This window comes from Balaenoptera borealis (genome assembly GCF_965194805.1).
Source record: "Balaenoptera borealis genome assembly, chromosome: 5".
Lineage (NCBI taxonomy): Eukaryota > Metazoa > Chordata > Mammalia > Artiodactyla > Balaenopteridae > Balaenoptera > Balaenoptera borealis.
This window is the reverse complement of record NC_138862.1, coordinates 97,296,551-97,310,635: the sequence shown is the minus strand read 5'-3', so window position 1 is coordinate 97,310,635 and position 14,085 is coordinate 97,296,551. Positions and strand designations below refer to the sequence as shown.

General features: G+C 38.5%; 1 protein-coding gene across 11 annotated transcripts in view; it reads right to left on the bottom strand.

Annotated features, from left to right (window-relative positions):
* The window catches only part of MECOM (MDS1 and EVI1 complex locus), a 286,040-nt gene that overhangs the window by 25,256 nt on the left and 246,699 nt on the right, over positions 1-14,085 (bottom strand). For 6 of the 11 annotated variants that reach the window (XM_082393888.1, XM_082393889.1, XM_082393886.1 and 3 more), the window contains exons 5-8: positions 13,270-13,417; positions 11,807-11,963; positions 6,110-7,466; positions 3,622-3,709 (exon numbers count right to left, since the gene is read on the bottom strand). In XM_082393888.1, the coding sequence (XP_082250014.1) occupies positions 3,622-3,709; positions 6,110-7,466; positions 11,807-11,963; positions 13,270-13,417 (1,750 nt within the window). The remainder of the gene's footprint in view (positions 1-3,621; positions 3,710-6,109; positions 7,467-11,806; positions 11,964-13,269; positions 13,418-14,085) is intronic. The other 5 variants (XM_082393883.1, XM_082393887.1, XM_082393892.1 and 2 more) reach the window with 3 other exon arrangements.

Here is a 14,085-nt window from a genome sequence, read left to right as displayed (position 1 = left end):
CTGCCCAACAAGGCAGCACCAAGAACACAGTAAGCATCTTTCCAAGGACTTCTAGATACTTGGTATAGCCCCACCAAAGAGACTGGGTTCAGGGGATGGCAGGAGGGTATTTTACTGACACCCCTTTATATTCAAAATGGAATACTTCTGCAACCAATAATAATAAGAGCTTTTCCTCATCTAGGTCCTTCCATATGCCAAGCACAATGCTAAAGGCATTATGTACGTGATCACTAATCCTTGCAGCTCCCCTAGTAAGGCTGGAGGGGTGTTCCCATTACACTGATAGAGAAGGCTCGGAGATGAATTACATTGCTCAAAACCGAAGCATTTTTGTGAATAAGTAGGAAAGCCAGTTCTAAAGCAGTTATTTCTGGCCCCAAATCCTGGGCAGTTTCTCTTTGTTTTCATTTGTTTGTTTGTAGGAAAGTAGATCTTGAGGCTAGGACAGAACTGATAGAGGACTAGAAAGAACAAAAACATTCTGCTGAAATTTCAGAACATTTGAGGCAGATTTTCTGAAAGAACAGACTGGTCTGAACGGTTGGTGAAAACTGAGTGACCCGAGCTTCTTTCAGGCTACGCTTTTTATGCCACCTGTATCCCACTGATATACAGCCCTTACACACGAAAATAGCCACCATGGTTATCAAAATAGTGAAATATTTCTATAGTCGTTGGTAAATAGCCTCTGCCCAAACTACCCTGAATGTCCTCCTGCAGCCCTGGTCTCCTCCCAAAAGACCCTTCAGCCCACCAGCCAGCAACTAAAGCATGAACAGTTGGTGCAGCAAGGGCTTCCAGGACCCGGCTCCAGAATGGCAGGAGTCCATTCTGATTGATCGGTATTCGTTACATATGATGTGTTAAATATCTGAGCATCACTGTTAGGTCCTGTTCTTATAGCAACACGCAGCAGCGCACAGCCCCCTATACCAAGACGCGACATTCTGGTGTGGGAAGAAAACTCTCTGCCACTGTGACTCCCACAGGCATATTTTCAACGGTCTGAGTGGGTGATTGCTGTACTCCAAACACTGTACATGCGCCTCATCTCTTGTGGTCCTTCATTAACTTTGGGAATCTTAAAACATAGCAGATATTCTTATATTAATATTATTTGATTAAAAACATGTATATACTATATTTTTTTATTCGTATTTTTAACATCTTTATTGGAGTATAATTCTTTACAATGGTGTGTTAGTTTCTGCTGTATAACAAAGTGAATCAGCTATACATAAACATATATCCCTATATCCCCTGTCTCTTGCGTCTCCCTCCCACCCTCCTATCCCACCCCTCTAGGTGGTCACAAAGCACCGAGCTGATCTCCCTGTGCTATGTGGCTGCTTCCCACTAGCTATCTATTTTACATTTGGCAGTGTATATATGTCCATGCCACTCTCTCTCTTCGTCCCAGCTTACCCTTCCCCCTCCCTTTGTCCTCACGTCTAATTTCTATGTCTGCATCTTTATTCCTGTCCTGCCCCTATGTTCTTCAGAACCATATTTTTTTTATTCTATATATATATATATGTGTTAGCATACGGTATTTGTTTTTCTCTTTCTGACTTACTTCACTCTGTATGACAGTCTCTAGGGCCATCCACCTCACTACAAATAACTCACTTTCGTTTCTTTTTATGGCTGAGTAATATTCCATTGTATATATGTGCCACATCTTCTTTATCCATTCATCTGTCGATGGACACTTAGGTTGCTTCCATGTCCTGGCTATTGTAAATAGAGCTGCAATGAACATTGTGCTACATGACTCTTTTTGAATTATGGTTTTCTCAGGGTATATGCCCAGTAGTAGGATTGCTGGGTCGTATGGTAGTTCTATTTTTAGTTTTTTAAGGAACCTCCATACATGTATATACTATATTTACAACAGCTGCATGCACATGTAAAGATATTAATAGACAAAACTGCCCATCTTCTGAACCAGTAAATTTACCTTAGCTGGCTAGAAATCTGAATTTCAGAGAAGATAGGGACCTTACACACAACTCCCTCATCTGACAGGTAAGGAAACTAAGAGCCAGTAGACTGAGTCACTCAAAGACACTGAATCCCAGTGGCTTTTTTTTTCCCCTCCCTTATACCATGTACCCATAGCACTTAATTTTGAAATGATTAACTACTAGATTTTAAAGATAATTAGAATATGAAAACCACTTGATTTATTGTGATTAAATGTAGATAACTATAATATCCTTATAAGCATTTAGTTAGGAAGTTTTCAAGAGAGACATACTTTTGTGTAATATCTAACACAGAACGCACATTATGTTCAGTTTTATTAGCCCATGAGGCTGGCAAGTGCAATTTAGGTCAACCTAAATATGGAAAATAAGTACCCGATAAGCATTTACTATTTTAAAACTTGCTTCTTTTCCATAAAATAATTTAATAAATTATATCATTCCTTAGTCCTCCTACACAAAATGAATACTAACTGGAATATTTCTAACCCCTTTAATACTAAATCATATATTCTTTCAGTTTAAAATAGAGAGAATTTTTGAGCAATGATAGATTTCTCCAGCTAACCCAGAATATGGTATTTCAGCTCTCATACTTTGTTGTCCAGAATTTAGGAAAGTACTTTAAAAAATGAAGAAAGAAGAGGTGGTGGCAGGGGGGGTGAACGGTGGGGGGAAAAGTCATATTCCATGATTTAATTTAATTAGCTCATAATGTTCTATCAGACAGCTTGCACAGAATTCCACCAATTTTATTAGAGGAGCGTAATTTTTGGTTTGAATATATTGAAACAGAACAAATAGTTAACTCTGTTTTCAAGCATTTTCATAAAAATTTTGCTTACTATCTATAGAGACCAAAGCTTATATCCTTAATAATAAGTAAACAAAAAATAAAATATCATTAAGAAACCAGACTCAAGATGTTTATATATTTCTTCTTTCAATACAATTCCCCACATTTTTATTGATACGTAAGTCAGCTTTTTAAAAAATGACCAAGTATTTAGGGACATAAAGATGAACCAGTTAGATAACGCTGCTTTGTATTTTCCTTGCAATGAGAAAGTGTACATATTTTGATAAATGGACACAACTCCATCCAGCAAATAGCTCTGTGTATTGTGGTGAATTCTTGTGCAATTACAGAATTTTGCTGGAATGCCCAGTGGTCTCTAGATAAATTCCTTCACCCTCTATGGTAACAACTTGTCAGGTAGACTCATTTCCTGTTTTTATCTGAGCACTGAAAGAACATGAACGACCTTCATGAGTTTGGGACAAGTCACACTACGATCCATTTCTTACTATCACAAATTTTTAAACATGAAAGGCAACTTCAATATTTAATTTCTTAACTGAATTCTGCTCACTCTAAAGTACTCTTTGGCTCAGTAAGTAGTTAATAGAGAATAATTTAACAGCAAAACCATGTTGTTTTTTCACATAAATTAACTACTTTTTCTTTAAAGAGTTTGGGTTTTAATTCTGCTAGAATTTCCTGTGTTCTTCCACACCAGCGTCATAGGAAATCCTAGTGTTCTCAAGATTTCTTTCATTTCACTGCACCTGCTTTTCAGGATCAACAAGTTAGTTTACAAGCTTGAAGTCTCAAATTCAAAATACTTACTTGCGGGTGAAATAAGAATCCTGGAGAAGGTCTCAAGTATTTCTCTTTTAAAGCTTCAAGTGGGTCAGTTAGTTTTCTTTTCTCTACTCTGAAAGGTTAAAATTAGATTTTGGAGATGAATCAGTCTCATATATCAATCCCTGCATACTCGCTGACATTTAAACAGCTAACAATAAAGCAAATGGTAGGTTACTGGGGAGCACACTAATAAAAATATAAAGACATCTGTTCAGTTCTTGAAGAATACTCCTGGCATTTCTAGACGCTCAGAGAAAGAAGGTCCTTTTTATAATGGAAAAATCCTACTGAATGACTAGTAATAATAATAATGAGGAAATTTTAAAAATGAAGTCATAAAATCAGAGGCTTTGGTCACAAATTTGTACCTTTCCATTTTAAATGTAGACAAAAAGTCTTGGTGATTTCAAAAGCATAAGAACAGGGCTCATTTTAAAAATTAAAGTCATTTTCTGTCAAGAAGGTGCTTCCTCAAATCGTCATCATATTTCTTCTACATTTGTGAATGTCAGCAAGAGAGTTTCTAAGCATACTACACACCCTGCTAGCTGCTCTCAGGCACAGGCATCTTCTTGTGGATACTGCTGCTGATAAACAGAGTAGGTGAAAGGGGGGTGGTAGGGAGAGGATGAGGAGCTTTTTGAAGACAGGGAGAGACATTATCAAACTTATCAATATAGCCCTTCTGCTTTAGAAATGTTTGTCATTCTATTTTCTATTAAGCATATAGGAAATGACATCGTGGACTGAATTAATTTCCTTCACCAACTGTTGGTGATTTCCTTTTAAAAACCGTTAAATAAGCATATTTTAAAATAGAATCAAAACGAATAAAAACAGCTCCCACTTCTTGAAATTGTACATATGCTATGTTTTACATTCTATTTCACTTATTGAAGTAGGTGCTCTTATACCCATTTTATGGATTAAAAAAAGTTTAAGACATGGGAAAGCTGAGATTTCAACCCAGGTCTTACACTAAAACTGGTAAGTTTAGGTCTTTCATGAGTTTGGTAAAATGGCATGTCTAAAGCCTCAATTGACACTGACCTACCAGAGAGAAGATTGAGATTAGAGTTAGATGAAGGGAGGTTAGGAGGTGATGGAGAAGAGTGGAATGGGTGTATTAAGGAACTGGAAGCCCATTGCCATTGGGAGGGTCTAAGAAAGAGAGTGTGAGAACTTATCTTCACAAAGGGCTGAGACATATCGCTGAGTTGGAAATACAACCTTACTGGCCATGTGTAACATACAAGCTACACACAAAATATGGAAGATTTGTTTTTCCTTCTTTTTCTTTCGCTGCCACAGAAATGAAAATATAATAATTGTTTAAAAAAAAAAACAGTGCCCAAGCATGGTAATGATGGCTCTGAGACATTTTTGTACTGTCCTTTTCTATGCCCCTTGTCATGTTCAAGTAACATACTGGCAATGTTTCTTGGTTAATGCACTTCAGTGCATTAAAATAAAGGTAGAAAAAGAGTTTGAAGGGAAAAGAGTTTGCAGCTGTGGTACCTATTAAGTCATAGGCACTCAAAAAAAAATATTGTTGAATGAAGGAATTGAACAAAACTGTCTCTTGATAAAAAAAAGAATCAGGCAAAAATATCAAATTCTCCCAGCTTAAATAAGTCCAATAAAAAATTATCCACATTTTCCATTAACTCTTGACAATGTTCACGATTTGAACGAGAAAGTAAATGTGAAAATTTGTGGTAATATTTAAAATACATCACAAATTAATTATTGTTATTCATACAGTTTGAAGAAGACTAGTTTTTAAAAGCTAAATCTTTCTGAATGGTCGAGTGTTACAGAGTACTGTCTAAGAGGCTTTTTATTAGCATATATTCTCCCCCAAAAAACTTTGGATGCATCAGAGGAAACTGGATAATGAAGGCATTAAACAGAGATGTGTTTTTGAAGCCGACCACTCACATTATATACAAAGCATTTTTGTGATTAATATTTCAGTTACATGGGGCTCCTAAGAGATTTATTTAGAAACAGAATAGGACCAGTACTTATTAAGGATGTGTTGGTAGGTTAACAAAGAGTAAACTCTTGCTATGTCCCATCTCATTCCAAATAACCTGACCCATTTAAGTACCCGCACATATTTGCATTAATCCTTCAGGAGCCTCATTCTTCCGTCACTTGACAACTTGCTTTAAATATGGCTTTCCCATATTTTCCACTTAAAAAAATGTGTTTAAAAATAAATTTATTGTCAAGGGAAAGAACTCTGTGGGCCTATTCCAAAACCCCAAATTCGGAGACATCCAAAAATAAGTCCAAACCTAATGAGTTGACTTTCCGAATAAAAAATGAACTCACCAGATCAAACAACTTTACTTTCTGCTTTATAAGAATAATAAAAAAGGTTTGTTAAAAGCTGTAACTTGATAGTGTGAAAACTACCTTTCATTCTTCTGTCCACGTTTAGCGGTCTCCCATCCACCCTTACCTGTAAATAGGGTCCATGAAGAAAGGAGTGGGTCTAGCATGCTGTAAGGAACCATCAGATGCTGGTCTTGGTTCACCGTTGCCTCCTTTCTTTTCCCCAAACACGTGGTTTTTACGAGGCTCTGTCAGCTTGGTCCCACTGGCTCTACTCCTACTGCCCATACTTAGATCCAGCGGCTGGTCTTGGCTTGTGGCCGGCGTCACTGGAGGCTTGGCGGGTACTGGGGTCAAGGGCTTCTCGTCCTTGCGTTTAGTGGTGAGATCAAAGGGAGACTCAGAGCTGCCCTTCTGCAGTTTCTTTACTTCACTTGGTGACTGGGGTTCCATTTTCAAAGGTAACGATCTCAAGTCTCTATCAGGAAATGGGTACATTGATTGAGAGAATGCTGGAAAAAACGGGAGGGGAAACATGGAAGGGTAAGGTAAAGCTCCAACTTTTTTGTCTTGCAGCCCCACCAGTCCTGCTGAACCAAAGTATTTCTCAGCAATAGAAGCAATTGCCTTTATAGAATCATTCACAGCTCCTGATACCGCAGTCTGCTCCTCTAAAGATGGTGAGAAAATGGAATGATTGCTGTATTCTTTCTTATTATGGATTGAAGCCAGATTCGGAAGAGGGCTTACTTTGTCTTTGAACATTTTACCATTTTCTTTAAATTTCTCTTTATCACTTTCAATGTCACTTTCCAGATCAGAGCCCGAGGTGGTTTCCAGGTCACTGCCACTTGGCGTACTGACATCATCAAGGTCACTACTCTCTGACTGGTCACTGATTTTCTCAAGGGGCCTCTCTTCAGAGGACCTCTCGGGCTGGAGCTCCACTGGCTTATTTTCCCCTACAGGTGGGTGTTTAGATAGTGCCTTCAAAATATCCTGTGTAGCTGGCAGTATCTGAGGATGTGTCATGAGGGGACTTTGACTTTTGTTTGTCTGTTCAGTACTTGACAGTCCTTTAACAGGAGAGCTAGCAGGTATCAAAGGAGGCCTGTGGTACAAGCCGGAAGGAAACAGACCAGGGAAGCTAAAAGAAAATCCAGGAGCTGTTGGAAAGGTAAGACCAGCAGGATGCCTATTGGCGCCAAAATAGTCAGCAAGGCCCGGGTTGGCATGACTCATATTAACCATGGACGTTTTATCCATAGCTGGGGTTCCAGGAAGTGAAATGCCTTGGCCAAAAAATCCACCTGCCGCAAAATGGTTCTTGCCCTCACAAAACCTCCTGTGTTTATTTAAGGAAGACGTAGTGCTGAACATTTGTCCACAGTCTTTGCACTTGATTTGGGTTCTGCAATCAGCATGCATGCGCTTATGACGACAAAGGTTTGAAAACTGAGTATAGGATTTATGGCAGACCTCACCTGTGTGCAAACAACAAAAAAGAATCTCAGGCTTTATGGCAATTGCTTCTGAATTTAGCAAGTATCACAATTGGTTTACCCCAAATTTCAATTAGGAAGCCAGGAAAAGACGTTGGAGGCACCAAAGTGGGTGCTCCAAACACAGAAAACCCCGTTTCACGAGATTCCAAAGCAAGGCATCCAACCTGACAAATGTCTTGAGACAGCACAAATATTTCATATATATATAAATATTCTTTCATCCCCATTGCATAATATTTTGTATCATATTTGTGTATTTAAATATTTATTAAAAAGTCAAATTCCAGCATGCATTGATTTCCCACCCAATTACTACACTAAGAGAATCCTTACGATTAAATTCTTAAGATGTACTAAACATTAAACAGAACAGGAACCCCTTTACAATTTTAGACCATTTAAAGAATTCTATATTGTAGGCATCAACACAAAATAAAACAGCCTTTCGCTCGACCAGAAACTTCACCTTTATTCCCTCTCCCCTTGGGGAAAAAGCCTGTGACTGCTCTACCATTATTTAATTTGTATTATATCATATGCTCTCATCATTCACACATCAAAGCCACACAACAATGCACATTGTGTATTCTGAGACATTTTTAACAATCATTTTCATGATTTGAGAAAGACTGACATAATTTACAATGGCGCTATTTTAAGCCTGCAAAGGAAACTAAATTGAATGTAGCCCATCCTGCATTGCTGGTTCCCATGAACTATGATCACGTCCTCTGACTTCCCCTCACACCAGTGGTTGTGCTAACCTTCCTGCATTTATGAAACCCCGTCCTTGGGAAACATGTCCACTTGTTGTCATATCTTCACGGGTTATCTCCGGGCTTGACTTCTATGTGGTACAGCCAACTACAGTAAGCAGGGGAGAGTGCGCTGAATGCCATAATCCAGTAAGAACACAGCAGTGGGTGCAGCTGGGAAATAACTCTCGTCCCCGAGAATTTGCCAGAAAAGTAAAACATCTTCTTCCTCATATATGTGTGAATAGATCTAAGTACATTTTAAGATGGAACTCCGTAACCCTTAATAATTCCTTTGCTAGGTAGGAATCTTACTCAATTCACGGCCTGGCAGGATTATAGTTTCCATTTCCCAAGCATCACACCTTTTACGTTACTTTAATAAAGATGAGTCCCCTTTATGTGTGAGCTTACTTTCATGCTTCCGTGCACGTTTAATACATGCAGAAACATGATATGCCTTGTTGGTAATTGTTGAAACCAATTTGTATAAGAAATTAAATTGAAGACAAAATGCAACATTTATTTCTTTCATGTGACAACTGCCTTTAAGCTCCTAAGTCAAAACAATAACAATTTAAAAAGAAAATTCAAAGAAGATTTTATAGACCTTCAGTCATACAAAACTCATCCAGAACTTGGATTACCCCACACACAACCAAACAGGAAGTACCAAGTGATTCTATGTCTATTTCCTTTACTACTAACAATTAAAATGCATTGCTACACATATCAATGTGCTTAGTAATATTAAAGGAGCTTTCAACTGTGGAATGATTTATGACATTGTAGAGACTATAACATGCATTTTAATGGGAAGAGAAGATGTGAGTGATTTCTTTTCAAGTTATTCTACTGGAATATTGACCAGAGTCTGCTTTAAAAATATATACTAGTTAACCATATACAATAAATACACATACTGTTTAAATTCTTTGATACACTAATTAAAACCATATGAAGTAGAGGGTAGAAACATGAGACTTTCGCTAGTTATACTAATTCAGCTATGAGCAATAACAAGAAATAGTAAATAAAATATTGATGGAGTTATAAATGTGCACTCATTAAGAAAGTGACACCTCTCCTCTGGGCATTAAAAGGCGTTGAGAAAAGATCTCGATGGTTATTCAAACAAGGTATAAGTTTTTGAAAGGTTAGCAATGTTGTACCAAAGAAATGTTGCTCTCTACACTTCTTTCTAATAGCTGGATAGATTTAAGAAAATCAAGAGTAACAGAGGTGCATCTGACTTTCCTGGTTGTAGGCTCTGTTACACCAGCGAATGGTGTTTGTATCAGGTCTCAAGAACACAGAATCCGGGATGTCTCCTTAGGCAGAGGCTTTGTTTTTCTCACTTGAAGATCTGGCCTGGCTCACCACAAACCACCAGACCTCCAGGTAAGTGGCTCAATTGATGCTGCAGTCTATACTCTACTGTAATCTTCTCAGTAATAAGGAATTAGGCAGCAGTTAACATTGCATTTTTCTACTTATTAAACAAATTAAGAGGTATTTTGAATATATTCAGCCTATTAGAGCATGTGGTTTCTATTTGGGAAGGCTGGAGGTTTCTGTAAAGGCAGTGAGTAATTGCCTTAGCACTGATGACTCTGGGCTCAAGCTTGGTGGCACACTGTAATAAGAGACAGTTGCCATAAACACACCAGGGGGGGTAAATCGTGGTGTGTGGCCTTCTGGTGAGAAACAGATATCAACTCTAGGTGAACCTCCTCCACTCCAAAGTCTCCACACCAACTCCTCTTTTGTTCTGAAATTACACGGCTATTATTCACAATTACCCCATGGTCCTCTGTCAGATTTTATATTTGAAGAATGCCATCTGCTATTTAAATTTACCAATAATTACTGAAAATACATTCATGGGAAATAGTCTGCACAATCTGATTGGAAAGGGACACCCTATAGTGCTTTAAAGCAAAACACTTGATTTCAACACAATTAAAATTCCAGATCCCAGAATTTTAGATGATAGGAATGTCTATTTTCTGACTTTTACTTTAAATAATAAAGAAAGCATTAAATGGGTGATCGTAATTCACTGTGGTCAATTTCTCCCTATTTTCCACCAAAACGTGAGAAATTTATCAAAATTTATTTCTGAAAAATCAGAAATAAATGAACTATGGATGTCTGTAGCACTTGCAAGTACAATTTAGGGCACTACGACCTAGAGTCAGGAATGTCTTTTTGAGACAAGAAGTCTAAAATTTCCATTGTATACTTTATTTCCCATGACTTTCAACAGAGCTTCCTCAAGGGAGACTAGAGAGCACCCTTTTGTTTCTCTGTTAGTCCTCTTTACTCCACCAGGGAACAGAAGAACATATGAGCAAAACAGGATGCTAGGGTAAGCTGGAAAGCGAAAGAAAAGCTCTCTTGGTGCTTGGAAACACAAAAGAGGGCTCTGTAAAGGCGAAAAGGAGGAGCGTTAGTCTCTGGCATCTCCATGTTGGCACTGAAAATAAGGTTTTTTTCCATCGGGTCCTGTAGTAGTGTCTCATATACCTACTACAAACCATCGAATATTTGTCAGAGAAACTGTTTTGCAAGGGTTCCCAAGTCAGAGGTTTTGCCAACTCCTGAGTATGTTTCATCCAGTTCTGTGCTTATCTGGATCCAAAATCTGTCTTAAATTTTGTAACACAGCTCAGTGAGTCACTATGTTTATATGCCCAGCCGAGCAATAGATGAAAAGAAGTCCAGAGTCGTTGCCCAGATGGACTGAGAACAACTGATTTTCCATATGAAACATTTCAGCACAATACAGAGAAGAAGGGTGGGTGGACAAGAGAAGCAAATGAGGGCTAAGCTGTACTTGTACTAAAGCGCTCTGTACAAGGATATTCTAAGTAGGTGGTCAGATTGGATGTCCCCTGGAAATACACTGCCCGTAAATCTGCTTCAGTGCAGTGGGTTATAGAAGCAGCCTGTCCAGCATCAAAGTGAAAATGTTCTGCTTTTCAAGTAACTGAGAACTACCGATCTGCAACCTGTGATCGGCAACAAAGGGTAGATTAAAGGGCATTTTATCCCACCCCCACACACACACACACACACACACACACACACACACACACACACACACACACACATACACACACAGAGTCCTAATAAGCCTCCTTGCCAGGTAGGGTTCTTCTAGCTCTTTCTGATCCAGAACAGGTTTTTCTCACTTCACCTTGTTTAGTGGTATCTGCGATTTGCTGTTTTACAAAGCCACACACATTTTCAGGATGAGACAAATCTCGTTGTCTCTATTAAATCCCACAACCTGGGGAGGCTTCCTTTACATTACTTAACGACTTCTCTACCTGTTATTGATTCCATCTAAAAGAAAACACCCCAGGCATCACAGACAAAACACCATAGATCTGGTTATAAAAGATTTTCTTGTAATAGAAAATCGCCCAACTGGATGAGACCATGAATCGCTAATTCAGAGGCCCCCCTCATGGCCATGCGTGGCCCACCCTCCTGATCATAGTGCCTTTTGGATAAGAGACAGATGCAGGAAGGAGGGCTGGAGTGTGAAAAACTTACAGATAAAGGGCTTCACACTGCTGTGGATGTGCTTGTGTTGTTTGAGGCCCGACGAAGTGGCAAACGTTTTGCCACACTCCGGGCACGCGTGGGCCCGGGCACCAACATGCTGAGAGCGGATGTGCCGCTGAAGGTTGCTAGGGTCCGTGAAAACCTGCTAGGAAATGAGTACTGATTAATCAAGAAACTTAATTCTAGGACACAAGAAAGAAGACCAGGAATAACTCAAGAAGGAATTTTGTGTATGTGTTTTGTTTTTATTTGTTTACCCAAAGACCGAAAGAAAGTCGTATTTCCAAAGTGTCAGCCTCTCTAGGGTCAGGACTTACAAATTATTCAGTTTTGTACACTTAGCACAAAGTACCCGTTGGTATCAGTTGAACAAAATAATTAATGGCATTATTAGAGCATATTCAAGGGTTTTTTGATCCTATTTAGAGTGAATGGAGTTGGATAATAAAATGCAGGCCATGACATTATTAAAAAATGGTGTGCTATTTACACCCTTTAAACAAAGACACACTACGTACAAAATTGGGGGTATTTTGACTAAAGTATCCCAAATCTATTCAAGGAGTTCCCCTAGGGCATAAATTCTAACACAGTGTTTCATTAAGTTACCATTAAGCTAAAATCATTCCTTCGGACATGGTACTAAGAAACCCAACCAAACGAACAACAAACAAACAAAAAAAGAAATAGGAAAAAGAAAAAGCTACCCACACATCAGGGAGCAAAACATCTCTAAAGATAAGGTCAAATGTCCCAATTTCCACTGGCATGAGAAAAGATATTCAAATGTTATGAAAAGTTTTTGGAAAGAGAAATCAATTTTCATGACACCAGGACATCTTTTAGTTAATTGAGAAACATGAAAATTCAATGATGTGAATTGCCGTTCCCGTAGTTCAGAGTTACGGTCAAGGTGAAGGGCTTTCATTTCATTCTTACGTTGTTCAGCCCTGGCCACTAAGGCACTACACTTTTAATTAGAACCGGGTCATAATTTATGGTGGGGACTTCGGTGGAAAAATCTGCAAATGTAGGAGTCTCCCATTCTTTCTGAATAGGCATTCAGAAACGTTATGGGATTTCCTCAGAAACTGATCTTAAAAGAAATTAGTAATGTGCATTAGATACAATTTTCATTCTCCATAAGGCTATAAAACAACCCCACGCTGGAAAGCCAGTAGCGGAACCAGGAATTTACCAAGGATGTCTGACACTTAGTTCTGGAACTCACCATCAAGCCTTGCTTCCTCCCTTACAAAAATAAAAGGATACCCACTAAGTGTTTCTATACACTGTACTAATGCCTTGTAGCACACAACACTCCGTCTACTTTTCTCAGGATATTTATAGTTTCCCCTCTCAAGGCTTGTTTTTATATACCGTGGCAAATGATGGATTAAGAGAGAGCAGGATGACACAGAGGGGCCAAGTAGTCTACAAATTCACTGTACCTTGGCACAGTTCTCACATTCATAGTGCTTTCCACTGTCATGTGACATCTGGTGGCGGATTAAATTGGACTTCCAGTTAAATGCCTTGGGACACTGATCACACTTGTATTCCCTCTCTTCAGTATGTGACAACATGTGTTTCTCCAGGCTGTTAAGAGAACAATTGATTTAATAGGACATGGTGACCAAGAACACATTCATAAACAGAACGTCATTTTATTACTAATCCAACTGGCAATTAAAGAAAGAAGAGGGAAAGGAGTTGAGCCGGAGAAGAAAGAGAGGAAACAGGCTTGCAACAGACAAAAGTACATTTTATATTCCCTAGACTGTGTCTCTCAGCCATACAGAGAAGTACCCCTGTTGTTAGGAAATAAATCTGATTCAGCTAGCAGAGTTTAGGTGCCAATTTAGGGGAATGATAAACAACTAGCGATTTGTCCAGTTCTGGATTCATTACACAGTTCTAGCCGCAACATGTATTGCTGTTACCCACTTAATTCAAACACAAACACTCAAATAGAAAACCTTAAGAAAGTGCTTAAGAACATGCAGGAAGCTATTCTAACGTGTATAACCCTTACATTCAAAAAAGCACTTTTATTCCTACTCAAATCACCATATGGGAAAGTGAGCTGTAAGCTAACTATTCAACAAGCAACTTCCCAATACAACCAATATAATGGATGGTCAGACAGATGGACCGATGAATGAACATGTATGCATATAGACATAGAAGTAGATATAGATAGAAACATTATCTAGAAAAATATATATATGTATATATACTATAACCTAAGATTATATATATACAAC